General features: G+C 43.1%; 2 protein-coding genes across 4 annotated transcripts in view; one reads left to right on the top strand and one right to left on the bottom strand.

Annotated features, from left to right (window-relative positions):
• The window catches only part of CLU (clusterin), a 28859-nt gene extending 20634 nt beyond the window's left edge, over window positions 1-8225 (bottom strand). Inside the window, exon 1 of one of the 2 annotated variants that reach the window (XM_081942791.1) lies at window positions 8087-8225. The gene's annotated coding sequence lies outside the window, so the exon portion shown is untranslated. The remainder of the gene's footprint in view (window positions 1-8086) is intronic. The other variant, XM_081942790.1, reaches the window with a different exon arrangement.
• Window positions 8226-14934: 6709 nt separating this feature from the next.
• SCARA3 (scavenger receptor class A member 3) overlaps window positions 14935-16935 on the top strand; it is a 34288-nt gene continuing 32287 nt past the window's right edge. For both annotated transcript variants that reach the window (XM_081943768.1, XM_081943767.1), the window contains exon 1: window positions 14935-15482. Coding sequence is in view for 1 of the 2 variants with exons in the window: in XM_081943767.1 (XP_081799893.1) it covers window positions 15476-15482 (7 nt within the window). In the remaining variant the exon portion in view is untranslated. The remainder of the gene's footprint in view (window positions 15483-16935) is intronic.

Here is a 16935-nt window from a genome sequence, read left to right on the forward strand (position 1 = left end):
CTGAACTATGGAGTTTTTGGAACTCTCTGACCTTGGTTGTTTGCTTGAAAACATTTGTTACCCATCCAGGCAAAACATCTGCAAGCAAACAACTAAGATCAGAGAGCACCAAGGCAGAAAAACAAAAACCACATTTGCAGATGAAAAAAAAACCATCAGGAAAATTGTGAAACAGACTACCGTATGGCATTGCCCAAGGCCAATGAGAGAGCCTGCAAAAAGCAACCCAACTACCATCTTGCCAAGATTCACAAAGACACCGAACAATGCAGACTTTGACTCATCCCAATGTTTGTTCTCCCAGATGGACACATGACATAACAAAGGATAGGAAAAGTGGCCAGCCTTCCCAACTTTAATAGCCAGCTAGATTCTCCAGACAAGGGGAGCAAATTGTCCCAATATATCTGCTTTCCAGATAACCTCGTCTATTGTGCCGAACTAAAGAAGAGTTGCATAAGAGCCATCTCACTTGTATTCAAGGCTAGCTAGAGGACAGATGGTTTTCATGGAGAACTACAAAGGGTGGGCTGTGGTAGTGGGAGGTCACAAAAGCAGGCTCTGTGGCCCCAATTTTTCATGGAGGAGTGAAGGAAGAGGAGGCCCCAGTAAAGCACCCACCATTTTATGTTGTTGTCTCCAAACAAAGCAGGCAGACAAACCTCAGCAGTAGAGAAATAACAGAAAGTGGGATTTTCCCCCTCATAACTTCTTTTTAAAATAAACCAAGCCCAATAATGTTAATTGGACACATCTGGTAACAACTCACCGAATATTAGTGATACTTTGCATGGGTTGAAGAGAGGGAGAGGACTGCTTTGTTTCGGGAGACATAGCATACTCTGCTGTTATACAAAATTAAATTAAATACTAGTAGTGGTAAAAGCTTTTCATGAATTTCTCTACCAGAATCAACTTACAGAATGTAGTGGATCTTTTTCAATGAGTACAGGTAGTCCTCGAGTTATGACCACAACTGAGCTCAAAATTTCTGTTGCTAAGCAAAACAGGTGTTAGATGAATTTTGCTTCATTTTACAACCTTTCTTGCCTCAGTTGTTAAGTGAATCTCTTCAACTGTTCAGTTAGTAACATGGTTAAGTTAATATGGCTTCCCCATTGACTTTGCTTGTCAGAAGGTCGCAGAAGGTTATCACATGATGGGATACTGCAACTGTCACAGAGGTGGTATTCAGCAGGTTCTGACCAGTTCTGGAGAACCGGTAGCGGAAATTTTGGGTAGTTCGGAGAACTGGTAAATACCACCTCTGACTGGCCCTGCCCCCATCTATTCTCTGCCTCCTGAGTCCCAGCTGATCGGGAGGAAATGGGGATTTTGCAGTAACCTTCCCCTGGAGTGGGAAGGGAATGGAGATTTTATAGTATCCTTCCCCTGCCACACCCACCAAGCCATATCCACCAAACCGGTAGTAAAAAAAATTTGAATCCCACCACTAAACTGTCATAAATACATGCCAGTTGCAAACATCCAGGGTTGGATCATGTGACCACAGGAATGAAGCAAGGGTTGGAAGTTTGAAAAACAGTCATAAGTCACTGTTTTCATTGCCCTTGTAACTTCAACTTCATTGAATGGTTGTAAGTCAAAAACTACCTGTACTCTTTGTTGTGATCTTAATGGGGGTTACATTTGACCATTAAACTAGGTTTGTCACACAAAGATTAGCTGCAGGCTCAATTTTTAGATAACATCCACCCATGTTCAAGCTAGTAGCACCCTAACAAACCAAAAACCACATGCACCTTCTCCACAAAGCAGGTGATCTCTCTTCGGCAGTTCCAATAAAAGCCCCTTTAAAAAATAATTTATGAATGCCATTATTCCTAACATTTGTTTTTATTTTTGCATCTACATTCCTGCTTTCTCTCTCAGGATAACAGTCTGTAACAGTCTCCTGACAGTAAGCCACACAAAACTTTGAAGACTGTGTTCTGAGTTGATATTACACTGACAAAGTTGGTACGTTAGAAAGCATAAACCTTTACACTGCTCTCCCTCCATCCAATGACAGAGAATGGGAGAGGGAGAGTTTGATCTTGCTAGTGTTCAACTCCCCTTAAAATGATAGGTTACAAGAACGTTTTACAAAACCACCTATTTTTAAGAGTGCAATGGGTTACTTGTGAACAGGGACTTCATAAACGCTATGGAGTCCATTCCAACAGAAGTCTTGGAGGAAGAGCCCTGTAGGGAGTATGAATCAATTTTCCTAGACAAATTTCCTACAGTACTTGTCCCCTTCGAGGCTGCTACTTAAGGGCGAAAAGAGTGTGCTTTAATCCTTTCAATAAATTAATTCCTGTTGTATAAAGGAGAAAGGATCTGACCAAGTCCTTGGCTACGCAGAGCTTAGTGGCGTGGGAAACGAGCAGCAGCAAACAGGACCCTGATCGCACTGCCAAGGGGAACAGCCACCACTCAGTGAAAGACAGCACACTGGCTTTGTCTGCAGAAGGAGACCAAGATCTGTGGTTAACGTCTCTCAAGTAGCAGGGTCAAGGCATCTGTTGTGCATATATAAGGTCCCAAATTCAATTGCTGAATTTAATCTGAAAGGATCAGTTAAGATTTCTCTGCCTGACATTCTAGAGCGCTGTGAACGGTCAGCATAGACAATGCTGGTTGACACGAAGCAAGGAACTGACCTAATTGGTTAGCTTTGCAGACAAGTTTCTCACCACACAATACATCCACCCACATTTGAGAAAAGGTACAAGAGATGGCGGTCATTTCAAAGAATTTTGCATTAGGTGAGCCTTTTCCCATGACTCTACTACTCATTTGCACAAAGAGTCTGAGTGCCATTTAGAGAGATTTGGGGGTTGACTGCAGATAGTTTTAAAAAAACAAAACAATGGTGAATTACTGGAAATTAACAGGATGTGTTAAGAGGGCTGCTGTTGCAGCACTTAGATTTCAAGGTAAAACAGTGCTTCAAAGTGTGTGTACGACAACTCCTTAAAATTTTACTGGCCTCAAGGATGCTCTCTAGGCAGGAGTGGATAAGAGAAAGAGAATAATTTAAAGAAAGGTGCACATGGGAGTGGGTATGCACATACTTAGATAGTACTGAGATACTTTGCAAACAAGAAAAAGAGAAGTAAAACTGGTTGTTACCTTATTTAAATATCACCTTTTATGTAAAAGAGAAATTTTTTCTTTCAGGCCCTGCAAAGGACACGGGCCAAACTCACTAGATCCTGGACAAGATCATTGTTTGACTCCCTTCCCTACAGTTGGCCTTGAGCCTGGGAATCTTTATCAGCAGCACAACAACATAGAAAGATAAATACTAGTTGTATGAGTAAAGCCAGAACCACCATACATCAAAAATGGGATGCCTAACAGGGAAGTTATACAGCTAGATGTTTTTGATCCTTTCTGAAAAATACCTTTCCTGACCAGAGAAATCTTGGTTGCCATCCTTTTCGCTGTCTTTTCTTTCCTCATCACTTAAGCCATCATCTGACTTAACAGAAACTAAAGGCACAGAAAGAAGATTGTGGAAACCAACAAAGCTGGACATTTCACTTCTGCCTAGAAAAGAAAACAAAAGGAAAAGCGGTTCCCCTTGCACATATGTGCTAGTCGTTCCCAACTCTAGGGGGCGGTGCTCATCTCCATTTCAAAGCCGAAGAGCCAGTGCTGCCCGAAGATTGGATTGGATTGGATTGGATTTATTAGATTTATATGCCGCCCTTCTCCCAAGGACTCAGGGTGGCGTACAGCATTAAAAAACACACAGTACAAAAGTTAAAAGGAAATTAGACAGTCCAAAAAACAAATCCAATTTATATAACACTCACATTTTAAAAATTAAATAAAATTAACAGGCCAGGCCGGCTTGCTGGAAAAGCCAACTTTTTAGGGCGCGTCGGAAGGACCGGAGGTCAGGGATTATGCGAAGCTCCAGGGGCAGCTCATTCCAGAGGGAAGGCACTCCAATAGAGAAGGCTCTCCCTGTCTCCGTGGTCATGTGGCCGGCATGACTAAACGCCGAAGGTGCACGGAACACTGTTACCTTCCCACCAAAGGTGGTTCCTATTTTTCTATTTGCATTTTTACGTGCTTTTGAACTGCTAGGTTAGCAGAAGCTGGGACAAGTAACAGGAGCTCACTCCGTTATGCAGTGCTAAGGATTTGAATCGCCAAACTGCCGACTTTTCTGATCGACAAGCTCAGCATCTTAGCCACTGAGCCACCGGGTCCCCTGAGAAATCAAACATGCAGGGAAATTCTGACACAAGACAAGCTTGTCTGGAGATAAGGTGCCAGACAGGGGAGGCTGAAATGGGCCCATGGGTATGAAAACCATCAATAATTCCTGCCTTGAGAAATGCTTACATCCTCCCCCTTCATAGATACTGTATTCTGCAATGTCCATCTTGGCCAAATCACATACTGGAGCCGGTTCTTAATGTGGATTGCTTGACTTGGCATATGAATACAGCCATTGTGAACAGTAAACCATGGCTTATGTGACAGTATTACGTGAATAAAGTTCAAGACAAACAATCCAGCCACATTCACCCACATGATGAAAATTACCTATTTTACATCAGGACACAAATTTATGCAAGAGTGTCATTGATATTATCTTCCCATGGATGTCTATGTACCTGGATTGCCTGACCCCAGTATTTCTCCATTCATCAGGAATTTGACTGGAGAGATCCAAATCAGGTTTTAGTTCTGGATCTCTGTCTTTTAACCAAGACTTATGTGGACCTCCTCTATAATAATAATATATTTTAAAAAAACAGTTCGACCTTGAAAACCTACCCTTTAATCTAGGGGTGTCAAACTCGATATCATTGAGGGGCTGCATCAGAGTTGTGTTTGACCTGGGGGGGAGGCATGGCCAGGGTGGGCGTGGCCAGCTCAATGTCACTCATGTTGGGGTACCCTGTGGTGACCCAAGCGCTCTGCCAGCAAAAACGGGCTTCTGAACTCCATTTTCGGCTGCCAAAGCCTCCTGCAACCTTCTGCCAGTGAAAACGGAGCTCTGTTTTTATGGCAGAAGCACTCGGTGCCAGTCCTTTGCTGTTTCCAGGGCAGTCCTGCAGGCCAGATCTAAGTATACTGCAGGCCTGATCCAGCCCCCGGGCCTTGAGTTTGACACCTCTGCTTTAATCTGAAATCCCTTATAGACAAGCTGAAATGTTTAGCTAAGTTATAATTATTTCAGGATGAAACAAAATGCTTTCTGCATATACTCGGAGGCATTCTTTATATTTTGCAGAGCTAATTTCTAACCCAAGATCAACTTTCTCTACATTTCAAAACTCTGTTCCTATGCATCTTCTGGCTGTGGTGCCAGCTGAGATAGCAAGAAAAGTACAATGACACCGAAGTGTTCCTACAGGCTGTTCTGTTTTTAATAAAAAACATAATTAGGCACCACCAAATCTTAACTCTAGCTCTTAGCTTAGAACTCAGTGGTAACCAGGCATCACAGAAATCTGTCTATGCCCAATAAAACTGAGGGCAATAAGCAAGTAGGCAAGCAGATTTTTTAACGTATAATATGCTTATAAGATGTCAGTATTCTGATCACTTATGATAGAAAGATGACAGACTAGTCTCATGAATAGAAAGGTAACAGTGGATATGACAGTTTCTGCAAACATAAAATAAGTAGCAAACTCAAAGGTGAGACCATTTGTCTCAGGTTCAAAGGCAGCCACCTAGAAGCATCTCTTTCCAAGTGTTCATTTGTATAAGTCAGAAAATACAGCTATCATCTCACATTCTGTCATGTTCCTGGGGATAATGTTCAACATTATTTGCTTCTTGTTTGTTTTTTAATATTCCAGCACACTTATCTGATTTCAACCTATTTCAGAACAAAAACAAAAGTAATTATTAGAGAACGGGCAGTTCCAGTCCCATCATTTACATTTAAGGAACAACTTGCCCCAGTAGCTAAAAACCTGGAAGACTTTTTCCAGCATCTGAAGGATAGACTTCAAAAGCTGCCCATGAATAACTGGGGCAGAAAAGGGGAAGGGGGGAGAGACTGCAAAGCTTATGCGCCTGCCAAATCTAGCAAATCAGGTGATGTTGGGGAGCTGCCAAGTTTTCAAAACTCTGTGCTTTCCAGTCCCCAAGTGACAGAAAAAGTTAGGTCCTATAAGATCTAGGAACTGGTTTTTGGTTAGTGTTAATGCCCATTTTTTTCCAGTCTTAATATTTATTTTTTTAAAAACTGGCAGGCATTTCTATAAGCAAAAAGGGGGTGAGGGTGGGAGAAATAAAGCTCTCAGTTCTATTGACCTGGATGCTGCTTCAGTAGAAAAACTGGCCAAATGGAACATGGGGGAAACAGAAAATGACAACAGTTCAGGAACAGCTCAGCAGAGCAAAAAACAAATAGACAGTGATTCACTCTTTAACCTTGGCTGGGACTGAACATGAGCACACACATTTTATCGTGGCTTCATTTCCCTAACATCCAACGTTAGACTTCAAGCTAGAGACAGAAGCATGGCATTTTGTACTCTGATAAGCACTACACTCACAAGTGGCAATTAAACAATATAATAGGAGAAGGACTACAAAGCTGCTGTTAAGGATTACAGTGGGGCATGGCAGCAGAACTCTCCTTCTTGAATGTCTATGGAGATTATCAGTCATCCAGGTCATGGTTGTCCCAAAGGTGTTTTTTTCAAGAAGCAATTGGACTTTCCAGAAAGTAGAGTGGCCTGTTGAAAAAAAACCTTTGGGTCTCCTTCTTAAAATTGTCTGCAATCTCCAGGAATACAAACCCTCAGTTCTAAAATGCACACCCTGGACACAACACCCCTTTCTTCATCTAGGCTGCGATTCCGAAAGCTGGATTCTTTGCTTGTTTTGCTTGGTTGCTCTTCCTTAATACCATACTTTGAGTCAATGGGACACACCCATTGTGCAAAAGCAACATGAACCAGAAGGTGCTAAGGCCAGACACAGAGCTGGGCTTTCACTATTAGGCAATATTACCCATCCCCTGATCTTGTTGTATGCTGCCTAGAATACCATTGGTTGAGTTGGGTGGCCAGAAAAATATCTGAAATAAAGAAAATAAAAAATGTGCCCCATTCAAATGCCCTACAACTTACCAAGAAACACACAACCCCTCCGTGAACTGAACAAAACTCAGCTGGGTGAGACTCACTAAGCGCTCAAATGGGACATTCACAGGAAATCTCAGGACTGCAAGATGGAAGAATTAAAAAAAAACGGAGATGGAAGCCTTGGCAAAGGATTCAGTATGTGGTTACCAGATGAGCTTGTTGCCAAGTCTTAGTTCTTTTTCACCTTTACGCGGAAATGCTGGACATTCACTGTGTGCAAAGCAGGTACATACTACTAGGAGCCTGGCCCTCCTAAGTTTCTACCAAGCCCTCCCCTCCCCAACCGATGCCCCTCACACAACCTGCCCTCCACCCGTTTTCAGGCACCTGCAAGTACGGACCGGCTACTTCTCCCAGTCATTTTTCTCCCTAGTGGAACCCAGCGTTCGAGCCAGGGTCCCCGGTCTAAGGACATCGTTCATCCCGTAGCTCTCCCCAGCGCGGCCAAGAGATGCCCACTTCTGCCCGCGTTCCTACCATTCCTCAGTTACATTTGCACCCGCCAGGGAGAGGGCGACGCTCTTCTCCATCCTCCGAAAGGAAGGGAGAGAAAGCCGCATCGCCGCAAGTCATCTTTCCATCCAGGCGAAGTCAACTCCGGTCCCCACCTTCGAGACTGTTCCAGCCTGAAGGAGAGAGTCGGAGAGCTGCGTCACCCTCGCTTCCCTCCCGCCGGCCGTCTGGACCTTTCGCTTCTACGCCCCGGGAGCAGTTAGCCTTTAAAAGCTCCCGGTTTCTAACGGACGAGGGATTTACTTTCCCAAACTCGCCCTTCTTGCTTGGCATGGAGATGTTTCCACCAGGCGCCGGGCGGTTTCTCTAAGCGATGGGACAAAAATTCCTACCGGTCCTGCAGCGATGGTACCTACGCAGCCTGGGCAAGCTCCCCTCAACCCTACCACCCCGCCCCACCTCCGACCCCGGCGTTCACATTACGGCCAGCTCCCCACCTTGACTCTGCCGCAGTTCGCCCCGGACAGGCTATGGCGCGGTGGCCGCCGAGGTCTTATATAGGCCACCGGCCCCTCCCACCGGTCCTGAGCTCATCACCGCCAGACACCACCAGCCCACTCCGCGTCCCCTCCCCGCGACCGGACTGACTGGGAAACTCGCCGCAAAAGCTCATCTCGCACAGCCGCCGCCAAGCGACGCCCGCGCTCCACCGCTGCGGAAACAAGAACCGCCGCGTTTTCCGCCGGTTGCATGCAGGGCAGCCCGGGCCCTGAGTAAGGCAGAGCGGGAAGGAAGCGGCCCGCGCTGCAGAAAAGCCGGCAAGCGCTTTTGGCGCGCTGTGTCTTACTGCGAAGAATTTAGCCAGGGGCCGGCGGCTCAGTCCCTGGCAATTCCCCCGGTTGGTAAAGCTGCCTGCTACTACAGGGCTTCCCCTTGCTTTTAACACGAAGGCACGCGGCGGTGATCCGCTGAGGCTCTTGGATCAGAAGGTTGAAGCCGAAATGGTCGACTATGCAACTGTAGTTAATGGTCTTATATTAACCGTGGATAAACACGTCCCAGCACCAGTACCGCAGTCATGCACTCAGTCCTTTCCCCAACCAGAGTCTGGTCTCCCAGGTCTGGTAAGAAAAGGGGGACTGCTGTAGTTGGTGGTTGTGCAGAGGAAAAGCGGTGACTAGGGAGGACAAAGCATCTAACCTCCTTACCAGTTCTGCCTTGGAGACCCGCAAGCACTTATTTGCAATCTTGAGACGGGTTTGCTTGCTAGTAAATCATTTCATCTTTGGCTCTTTAAAAATGAAGCCATTGTATGGCATCGAATTGTGCTGATGTGCTGCAAAAGCTGCATGGCATCCAGTCCATATGAGTGGGCATGTGGGATTGACTCAATCCCAAATTATTATTTCTTTGCAAAATAAACAAAACGTACCAAACCCATCGATTCAGCACTAAAAGCAGCTGAGAAGGAAACTGGAAGTTGAGTCATGGTAACTGTGGACTTTTCTTTTTTCTTTAGTTTGAAACTTTTGCTGCTTATCTAAGTAGCTTTTTCAGTCTGAGAAGGAAATGATATCACTCCATCATGATTGCCAGACTGACACCAAGATTGGCATGCAACATTTTTTAAGGAGGGGGAGGAAATCTCTGTTCAGTTGTGATGTTTTGCCAAATCACCAGGTCTGTTTGCCCTCACTCAGAAGTTATGTGTTGGTGTGTGAGTGCACACAGGTACCTTCAAATCAGTATTGACTTGTGATGATTGTTGGACTAATCAAAACTAGAACTCACAGTCTCACACTTTTCTTGCTGTCGTACAGCGTTTAGGACTTAACGTATCAGGTGGCACCTTTCTAAATAGAAACTAGCTACAAACACATCAGTGGATGCTCTCTGGAGTCACTGGAAATCACAATTTGACATGGGAAATTAGTTAATCCAAAGAAACAGTCTTGTATGTTGAGTGTTCTTATGTAAGGTGTTGAACCATAAAAATGGATGCTCCTAGATTAGAACATAAGATTCCTCCTAGATCTGGTCAAGAGCCTGTCTAATCCAATATTCATTCCCACACCATGGCCAACTGGATGTATGCAGAAGCTCACCAACATGGAGATATAGGCTTTCTGCTCCCTAGCAGCAGGTATTCAAGGGATATATAATGGTCTGTGAGACTGTCCTTGAGAGATAGGAGGAAGAGCAGCAGTCTAGGCATTGGTCATATATCAAGGCATTAATGGGCTAGATTTCTTATCCCTACCTCCATACATTCTGTCTACAGCTGGTTGAGCTGTAACTTAACCCACTTAATCTCCTGGTTTGCAGAGATCCCGTCTTTCCTGATGTGTTAGTCAGATGTAAGTTCCTGACATTAAGTTACAAGATAGAAACAGATAATTTGTAAGATGTAGTAGGATTCAGATTAAAATGAATAATGTTGTTACTCAATATATGTTAAGTAATCTTGTAAGTAATCCAGATGGGAAGTACACTCAGGTGAACTACTGTTACATTAACAGAATCCTGTGAGTCTGGAAGTATATTTCTTCCCCCTCTACACCCAAAGAAATTAGGGAAGGTCCCTTTTAAGATGTTTGCCATGCCCACATTCCTGTTGCAGATCAAGATGCCTCTTATCCCAGAATTCCCCTGGCTGCCATTCTTCCATCTCTCAAGATCATTCCCACATATCATTACAATACATCATCTGAAAAAGAGAGAAAATTGGGAAGGAATATTGAACAATCTGATTGCTATTTATTTATTTATTTATCTATCTATCATATATTTATCATATATTTATTTATCTATATACCATATCTTAAATATATCATTACGCCTTGATCACACAGAATGTAATATTGAGCAGTCTTTCCATTAAGTCAATAAAGAGCCAGTTTACAAGCAGAGAACAAATACGTATCTATTCAGAACCATAAATTTGTGATAGACTATCTTTCCACTGTAAAAGAGTAAACATTTTTTTTTCTGTACCTCTTACTTGATGTGACTAAAATTCTTTATATAATGATTGATTTCAACTATTTGGTATATGATTCGTACTTACATTCACCTATTTAAATCATGCTGCTCCTGAAGCATATTATGCATATGTGAGTATAACTCTTTCATCAATGCACAATTTCAGCATAATAAGGTTGCTAGCAAACTCTTTTTTGTAAATGTTGCTTGTGGTGTCCAATAAAAATGAAGGAAATCTTATATTGAATTCCAAAGGTGCTTTTTTCAAGAGGCAACTGGACTTTCTGGTTTTTCTTTGAAGACATTTCGCATCTCATCCAAGAAGCTTCTTCAGCTCTGCTGCTCTCTAACCAGGAAAAAAAAACACCTTTGAACCACCATGACCTGGATGACTGAGAATCTCCATAGACACTTACATTGAATTATTAATCTCATTTTAAGATAACAAAAAACGCACGTGTTATTCAGTAACACTCTTAGCCATTAATGTGTTAATATGTGTATTCCAACTTATATTCCAAAGTTCTTATAAATAATTAATATTTATTCTAACAATACTCTAATGTATTTCAAAAATACCAATATGTTTAAAAGAATTTCAGGGATGATATAACTCAAAGAGCTTTATGTGCTGTAATGCATCTGAACCAACCTGTGAAATCAAAAGATGTTTTAGTAAAGATTTAGCCATTAATAATATTTTATTAAAATGCAAGTTTCAAACTAGGATTAACCCAAAAATAATATTCATCATACGAATAAGAATCTAAATTTTATTTTGATCCTGATCTTCCAAATACATTTAATTATCTTCCAAATATATTCATCTTCCAAATATATTTAATATTTAATATACAGTGGAATCCTGGCTAAAAAAGGAAATGAGTCTCTGCCATGATATTAAAGGAGTCACATTATAATGATCAATTTTTGTTGCTGTTTTAATCACTTTTATTGAAAATGTATGTCCAATGACAACACTGAAAATCAGGAAACTTACCCCACTATCACCATCATTACATGGTAAGGTTAATTTAAATAAAGAAAATATAGAGGCTTGTCCTTTTTTGCATTTGAAGCTTTGAACCAATTAATCTGTTTGAAATTCTTGAAATTAAAAGAAATTACTCTCAGTATTCCTGAAATAATCAATTTTTATAATTTTTATCTTTCCCATATATTCATTATAACTTTAATGTTTCATTTACTTCAATATTAATCTAATATACTAATCTAAGAGAGAGAGTTTTAAATATATGTAAAAGAATTCAAATATCAAGTGACGTACCAATTTTTACATTTTTCTAGGTATATTTGATCAAGAGTCAGTTTGATATAATGGTTAAGGTATCGGAGGAGAAACTAGGAGACCATGAGTTTTAGTCCTGCCTTAGGTCTGAAGCCAATTTTGTAATCTTGGGCCAGTTAGTAAGAAGGAGGCAATCACAAACCATTTCTGAAAAACTTCCTGAGAAAACTACAGAAACTAGTACAAGCACTAGTCAGCACTAACTTGAACAAACCGTTAACCAAAATTATTCATTTTCATATATCATATGAGAGAGAGGGAGGGAGAGGGTGCACTAATGTGAAGGAACCCTTAACCAAAATTTTTCATTTTCATATATCATATGAGTGTGTGTGTGTGTTTATTTCATATATATTGATTCATTATATATGAAATCATGCATATTAGATGCCAGAAACCCAATAATTTATCAAACTATTATACCAATCAATAATTTTTGATATTTAATGTTAATTATAATAAAAACAATATAATATCAGCCTAACTTTCTATATTACCTGAATCGGAACCCATCTATGGTTTCATCTAGAGAAACTTCTTTGTGTCAGCAGAGGGCAGCAAGCACAAACCATCTATCGCTGGTGTGAAAAGGAGAAGAATGAATGAAAGATGCTCATTTATTTAGCATCATGCTCTATCCGTCAGTCATCCTTTCTATGTTGGGAAATTTAACATAGAAATATCAAGGAGCCACCAATAGTCCAAATGAGGGTTAATGGAACTGCTTTTCGTGGACTATTATTTTTACAGAGCAATGTCTTGTCTGACATTCTACCAAATTAGACAAACAGAAGGTGATTGTGCCTTCTCTTCCTCTTTCCCACTGTACGTTCTCTCAACATACTTGAATTCAACCATATGTCACTATATTTGAGACTAAGGATTTGTTCATTTATCTATTGAGTAACAATAAGACCACTTCAATCCAAGGCTTCTATGCTAGTCCAAAAGAAGCTCTAGGGTTTGGTGTTCCCACAACACAACATTATTGGAGAACAGGTTGATTTACTTCCAACTCAACTGCAGTGTAACTCACTGTAGAGCCAGTTTTCTTATATGAGATCCCCCTTGGCCGTGAAATCTTGTGTCTCTTGCATGGGTTCCGGCAGGCACTACCGCCAGTTCACTAATGGGTGTGCTGGGTGTGCGCGCTTTGTGCGTGCTGTGCAATCAAAATTGTTCTGTGCATGCCAGAAGCTAAAAACAAAATGGCGCCCATGGTGCCGCCCGGAGAACCAGTTCGGGGATGTGGCAGGCCTGGGTCACTGCCGGTTCCAGTGACCCAGGCTGCCAAACCACTACCGGTTCGACCAAACCGGTCTGAACCGGTAGGAACCCACTACTGGTTTCAGATCATGCGAGAAAAATGTCACAAAACTAATGAGCAGGAAGGCTACCTTTCCTTAATTGACTGAAACATTCTCTTCAGTTCAAGGAAGCTACGTGCAAAGTGACAGGCTATTAGGTTTTTGTTTATCTTTCCTATGATTCTGTATAAATTGAAGATAAGGGGATGAACCTGCACCAGCTTTGAAGAGAACAGGAGTTTTTACTCCTTTTTCTCAGCATTTCAAATACACAGAAGTGAAAAATCTCAGAACACTTTCAAATTTGAAGCCAGTTTTCCCTAATTTGACATGCTTCAAATGTTTTGAACACCACAATTGAGCATTAAGAAATATAATTAGTAGAAAATTAATAAAATTTATTTAAAGTGTTGGACTTTATATCCTATCATTTCAAGTCAGCATGGCCTTTGGCTAAAGTTGAATACATCTTGCAAGCATTGGGCCAGAGAAACTTCAACCATCCAGATCAATGTTTCTCAACCTTGGCAGCTTTAAAATAGGTGGATTTTGACTCCCCCAGGCAGCATGTTGGGAGTTGAAATCCACCCATCTTAAACTTGCTATGGTTGAGAAACAGTGGCATAAGGCAATGTATAAGAGATTAACAGAGTTGGAAGGGACCTTATAGGTAATCTAGTCCAACCCATTGCTCAAGCAGGAAACCCTACACTATTTCTGACAAATGGCAGTCCAATCTCTTCGAGATTCTCAAGTGATGAAGATCCCACAACTTACGAAGGCAACTTCTGTTCCATTGATTGTTCTCACTGTCAGAAAGTTCCTTCTTATTTCTAGGTTGAATCTGAGTTTCCATCCATTATTCCTTATCTGGCCTTCAGGTGCTTTGGAAAATAGCTTGACTCCTTCCTCTCTGTGGCAGCCCCTCAAATATTGGAACACTGCTATCATGTCTCCCCTGGTCCTTCTCTTCACTAGACTAGTCATGCCTAGTTCCTGTAACTGTTCTTCATGTTTTAGTCTCCAGTCCCCTAATCATCCTGGTTGCTCTTCTCTGCACTTTTTCTAGCGTCTCAACATCTTTTTTATAGTGTGGTGACTAAAACTGGATGCAGTACTCTACGTGTGGTCTTACTAAGGTTTTATAGAGTGGTATGACATCCTTCTGAGCTATGACATCCTTCTGCGTTTTCCTCTCCCCACACCCCACAAGCAGATTGGCTTTGCTCAGGTTGAGAAATGCTGGCTTTCTATTGTGCAGCCCAGAAAACAGTGTGGAGCCCAGCCCAGAAAATCTATGGAGATTCTCAGTCATCCAGGTCATGGTTGTCCCAAAGATGCTTCTTCAAAAGGCAACTGGACTTTCTTTGTTTTTTTTCCCTTGAAGACCTTTCACTTCCCATCCAGGAAACCCCTTCAGGTGAACTGAAGAAGCTTCTTGGATGAGAAGCGAAACGACCAGGGAAAAACAAAGAAAGTCCAGTTGCTTTTTGAAAAAACACCAGAAAACGGAGGTTAATTCAACAAGCAGATTAAACCATGCCGTGGACAACCTGCTTTGCCTTTTTCTCTACCCCTCTCCCCAATACCCCCCTGGCCCGTTCTTGGCCTTCCTCGCTCACCCGTGTCAGTAAGAGGACATTTGTTAGCAATTAGAGGTGGGTGGGAGGGACAGCGCATATTTCGGCAGGGCTCCAAAGCCTCCTCGCCTCGCACTCCTTCTCCCCGGCCCGCCCACCCTAGATTTGGGGGCAGCGTCTATGGGGGTGAGCGGGGGAGAGAGAGTAAGAGAGCTTGAGGAGGAGGAGGCAGCTGGCACGTAGAGAAGCCTCTCGTCCTGTTAGGACATTGGAAGGAAGTTTGTCTGGGCTCCGGCCCAAGGAGCAGAGCGAGAGAAAGACGGAGCGTGGCGGTCAACATGCTTCCTGCGTGTTAAACGGCGCTCAGGGAAGCAAAGACGACAGGGATGCTCGTGAGGAGACGGCAAGCCGCCGCGGGGCCCTGAAGGTTGGGCATCTCGCCCTGCTCCGCCTTGCCGTCCCGCGTCCCGTCCCCCCCCCCGCCCCGAAAAGCAGCAACTTTTAGCGGCGGGCTCCTTGGACTTCGAGGGCGGCGTAGCGTCCCAGCCATCCAAGGACCGCCGCCCTTGTTTCGGATGAAAGTTCCCCGACCCCGGCTGCGTCCTATCGGCCCCTAGGGCCTAGTCCCATGAGGTCAAAGCGTCAGCCTCTCGCTGCTTGTTTTCCCAGGCTCGGCTCGGACGGAGCGGGACTCCCGACGGGAGGAAAATGAAAGGTGAGTTCCGGGCTTAGCGGGGCGGGAGAGACGAGGCAGCTGCCCCATCAAAGGACTCTCCCTCACCCGCTTCCTCTAGAGAAGGGCTCTCCAACCTTGGCAACTTTAAGCCTAGAGGACTTCAACTCCCAGAATCCCCCAGCCAGCTGGCTAGGGAATTCTGGGAGTTGAAGTCCGCCAGGCTTAAAGTTGCTAAGGTTGGAGACCCCTGCTCTAGACAAGACCCCCAGTTACCCTCTTGGGCTGCTGTAGGTCAGGCAGAGGAGGGAAAGAGGGCTGCTGTCTTGGGAAATGTGGTGGTTACCTTCCCATCTGAATTTTAACCAGACCGAATTTTAAGTTGTGTAGAAACTTTGCAGATGCTTTGGCACAACATATTGAGCATGTTGAAGAATAACCTTGATTAGACGTCTGTGAGTTTCGTTTGGTTAGTGACTGCTTTAATAGACTGTAAATTCAGAAAATGAGTTCATTCTGTGATCAGGTTAAACAGTTGTGTTAATAGCTGAAGACTAAGGAAGCAAGATAGGACCACAATTATCCCAAACTGTGGCCTATAGACAATTGGAGACAATTGGCGATATTTCTTACCGCACAAGGCCACCTACTCATCAGATTCAAGATTGGTTATGTTAAAACATCAAAACATCCTATTACAAAAGATACAATTAAAAATACGATAGTTGTTGTCCTCCAAGTGAAAGTCTTCATCTTGAATGCTTTATGGAAGAGGAGTGTCGCTGTTAATTTCTTGAAGGATAAAAGGATTGGTATTAATCTGCCCTCATGTGGCCAGCTGTTCTGCAGTGTGGGGACTGTCACTGAAAAAGTCACTCGCCAGGTCCCAACCTACTCGAGCTTTTGAGGGACCGAGGATCTGCAAAAGCCTTTCCCAGCTAGACTAGTATAAGATATGCAAATTCTACCTGGTGTACAACAACAGCACCCAGCATCTTGAATTGAGCCCAGATGCCTACTGGCAATTAGTGCAGCTTCAACAGCCACAAATTAGGCTAGCGCTGATCTGCAAGTAGGCAATAGCTGTATTCTGTTTCAGCTGTAGCTTCCAACTTATCTTCGATGGTAGCCCCACCTAAAGAAAATGATGATAATCTGATAAGGACACATGTCTTTGTTTTCTTCTCCTGGTCCAGGAGAGGACACAATGATCAAACCAGTCGAAGCTCATAAAAGGCTCTTCTGGCCATATCCTCACCTGCTTCTTTAGCAGAAACACTTGACCTTTTAGGGAAGTGTGACCTCATCCAAGCAGCAGAGGGGTCATCAGTATATTGACGTCGTCAAACTCCAGAATAGTGGATGACCTCTGCCAAAAGTTTCATGGAGGTGTTAATATGGGCTAGAGCAGGGCTGTATCACACACTGGCCATGCCCACACCGTTTAGTGAAATGGAGGACAGTCGCGATACATCATGTGATGATACTGTGACGA

Source organism: Natrix helvetica, assembly GCF_964273705.1.
Source record: "Natrix helvetica genome assembly, chromosome: 2".
Taxonomy (NCBI): domain Eukaryota; kingdom Metazoa; phylum Chordata; class Lepidosauria; order Squamata; family Natricidae; genus Natrix; species Natrix helvetica.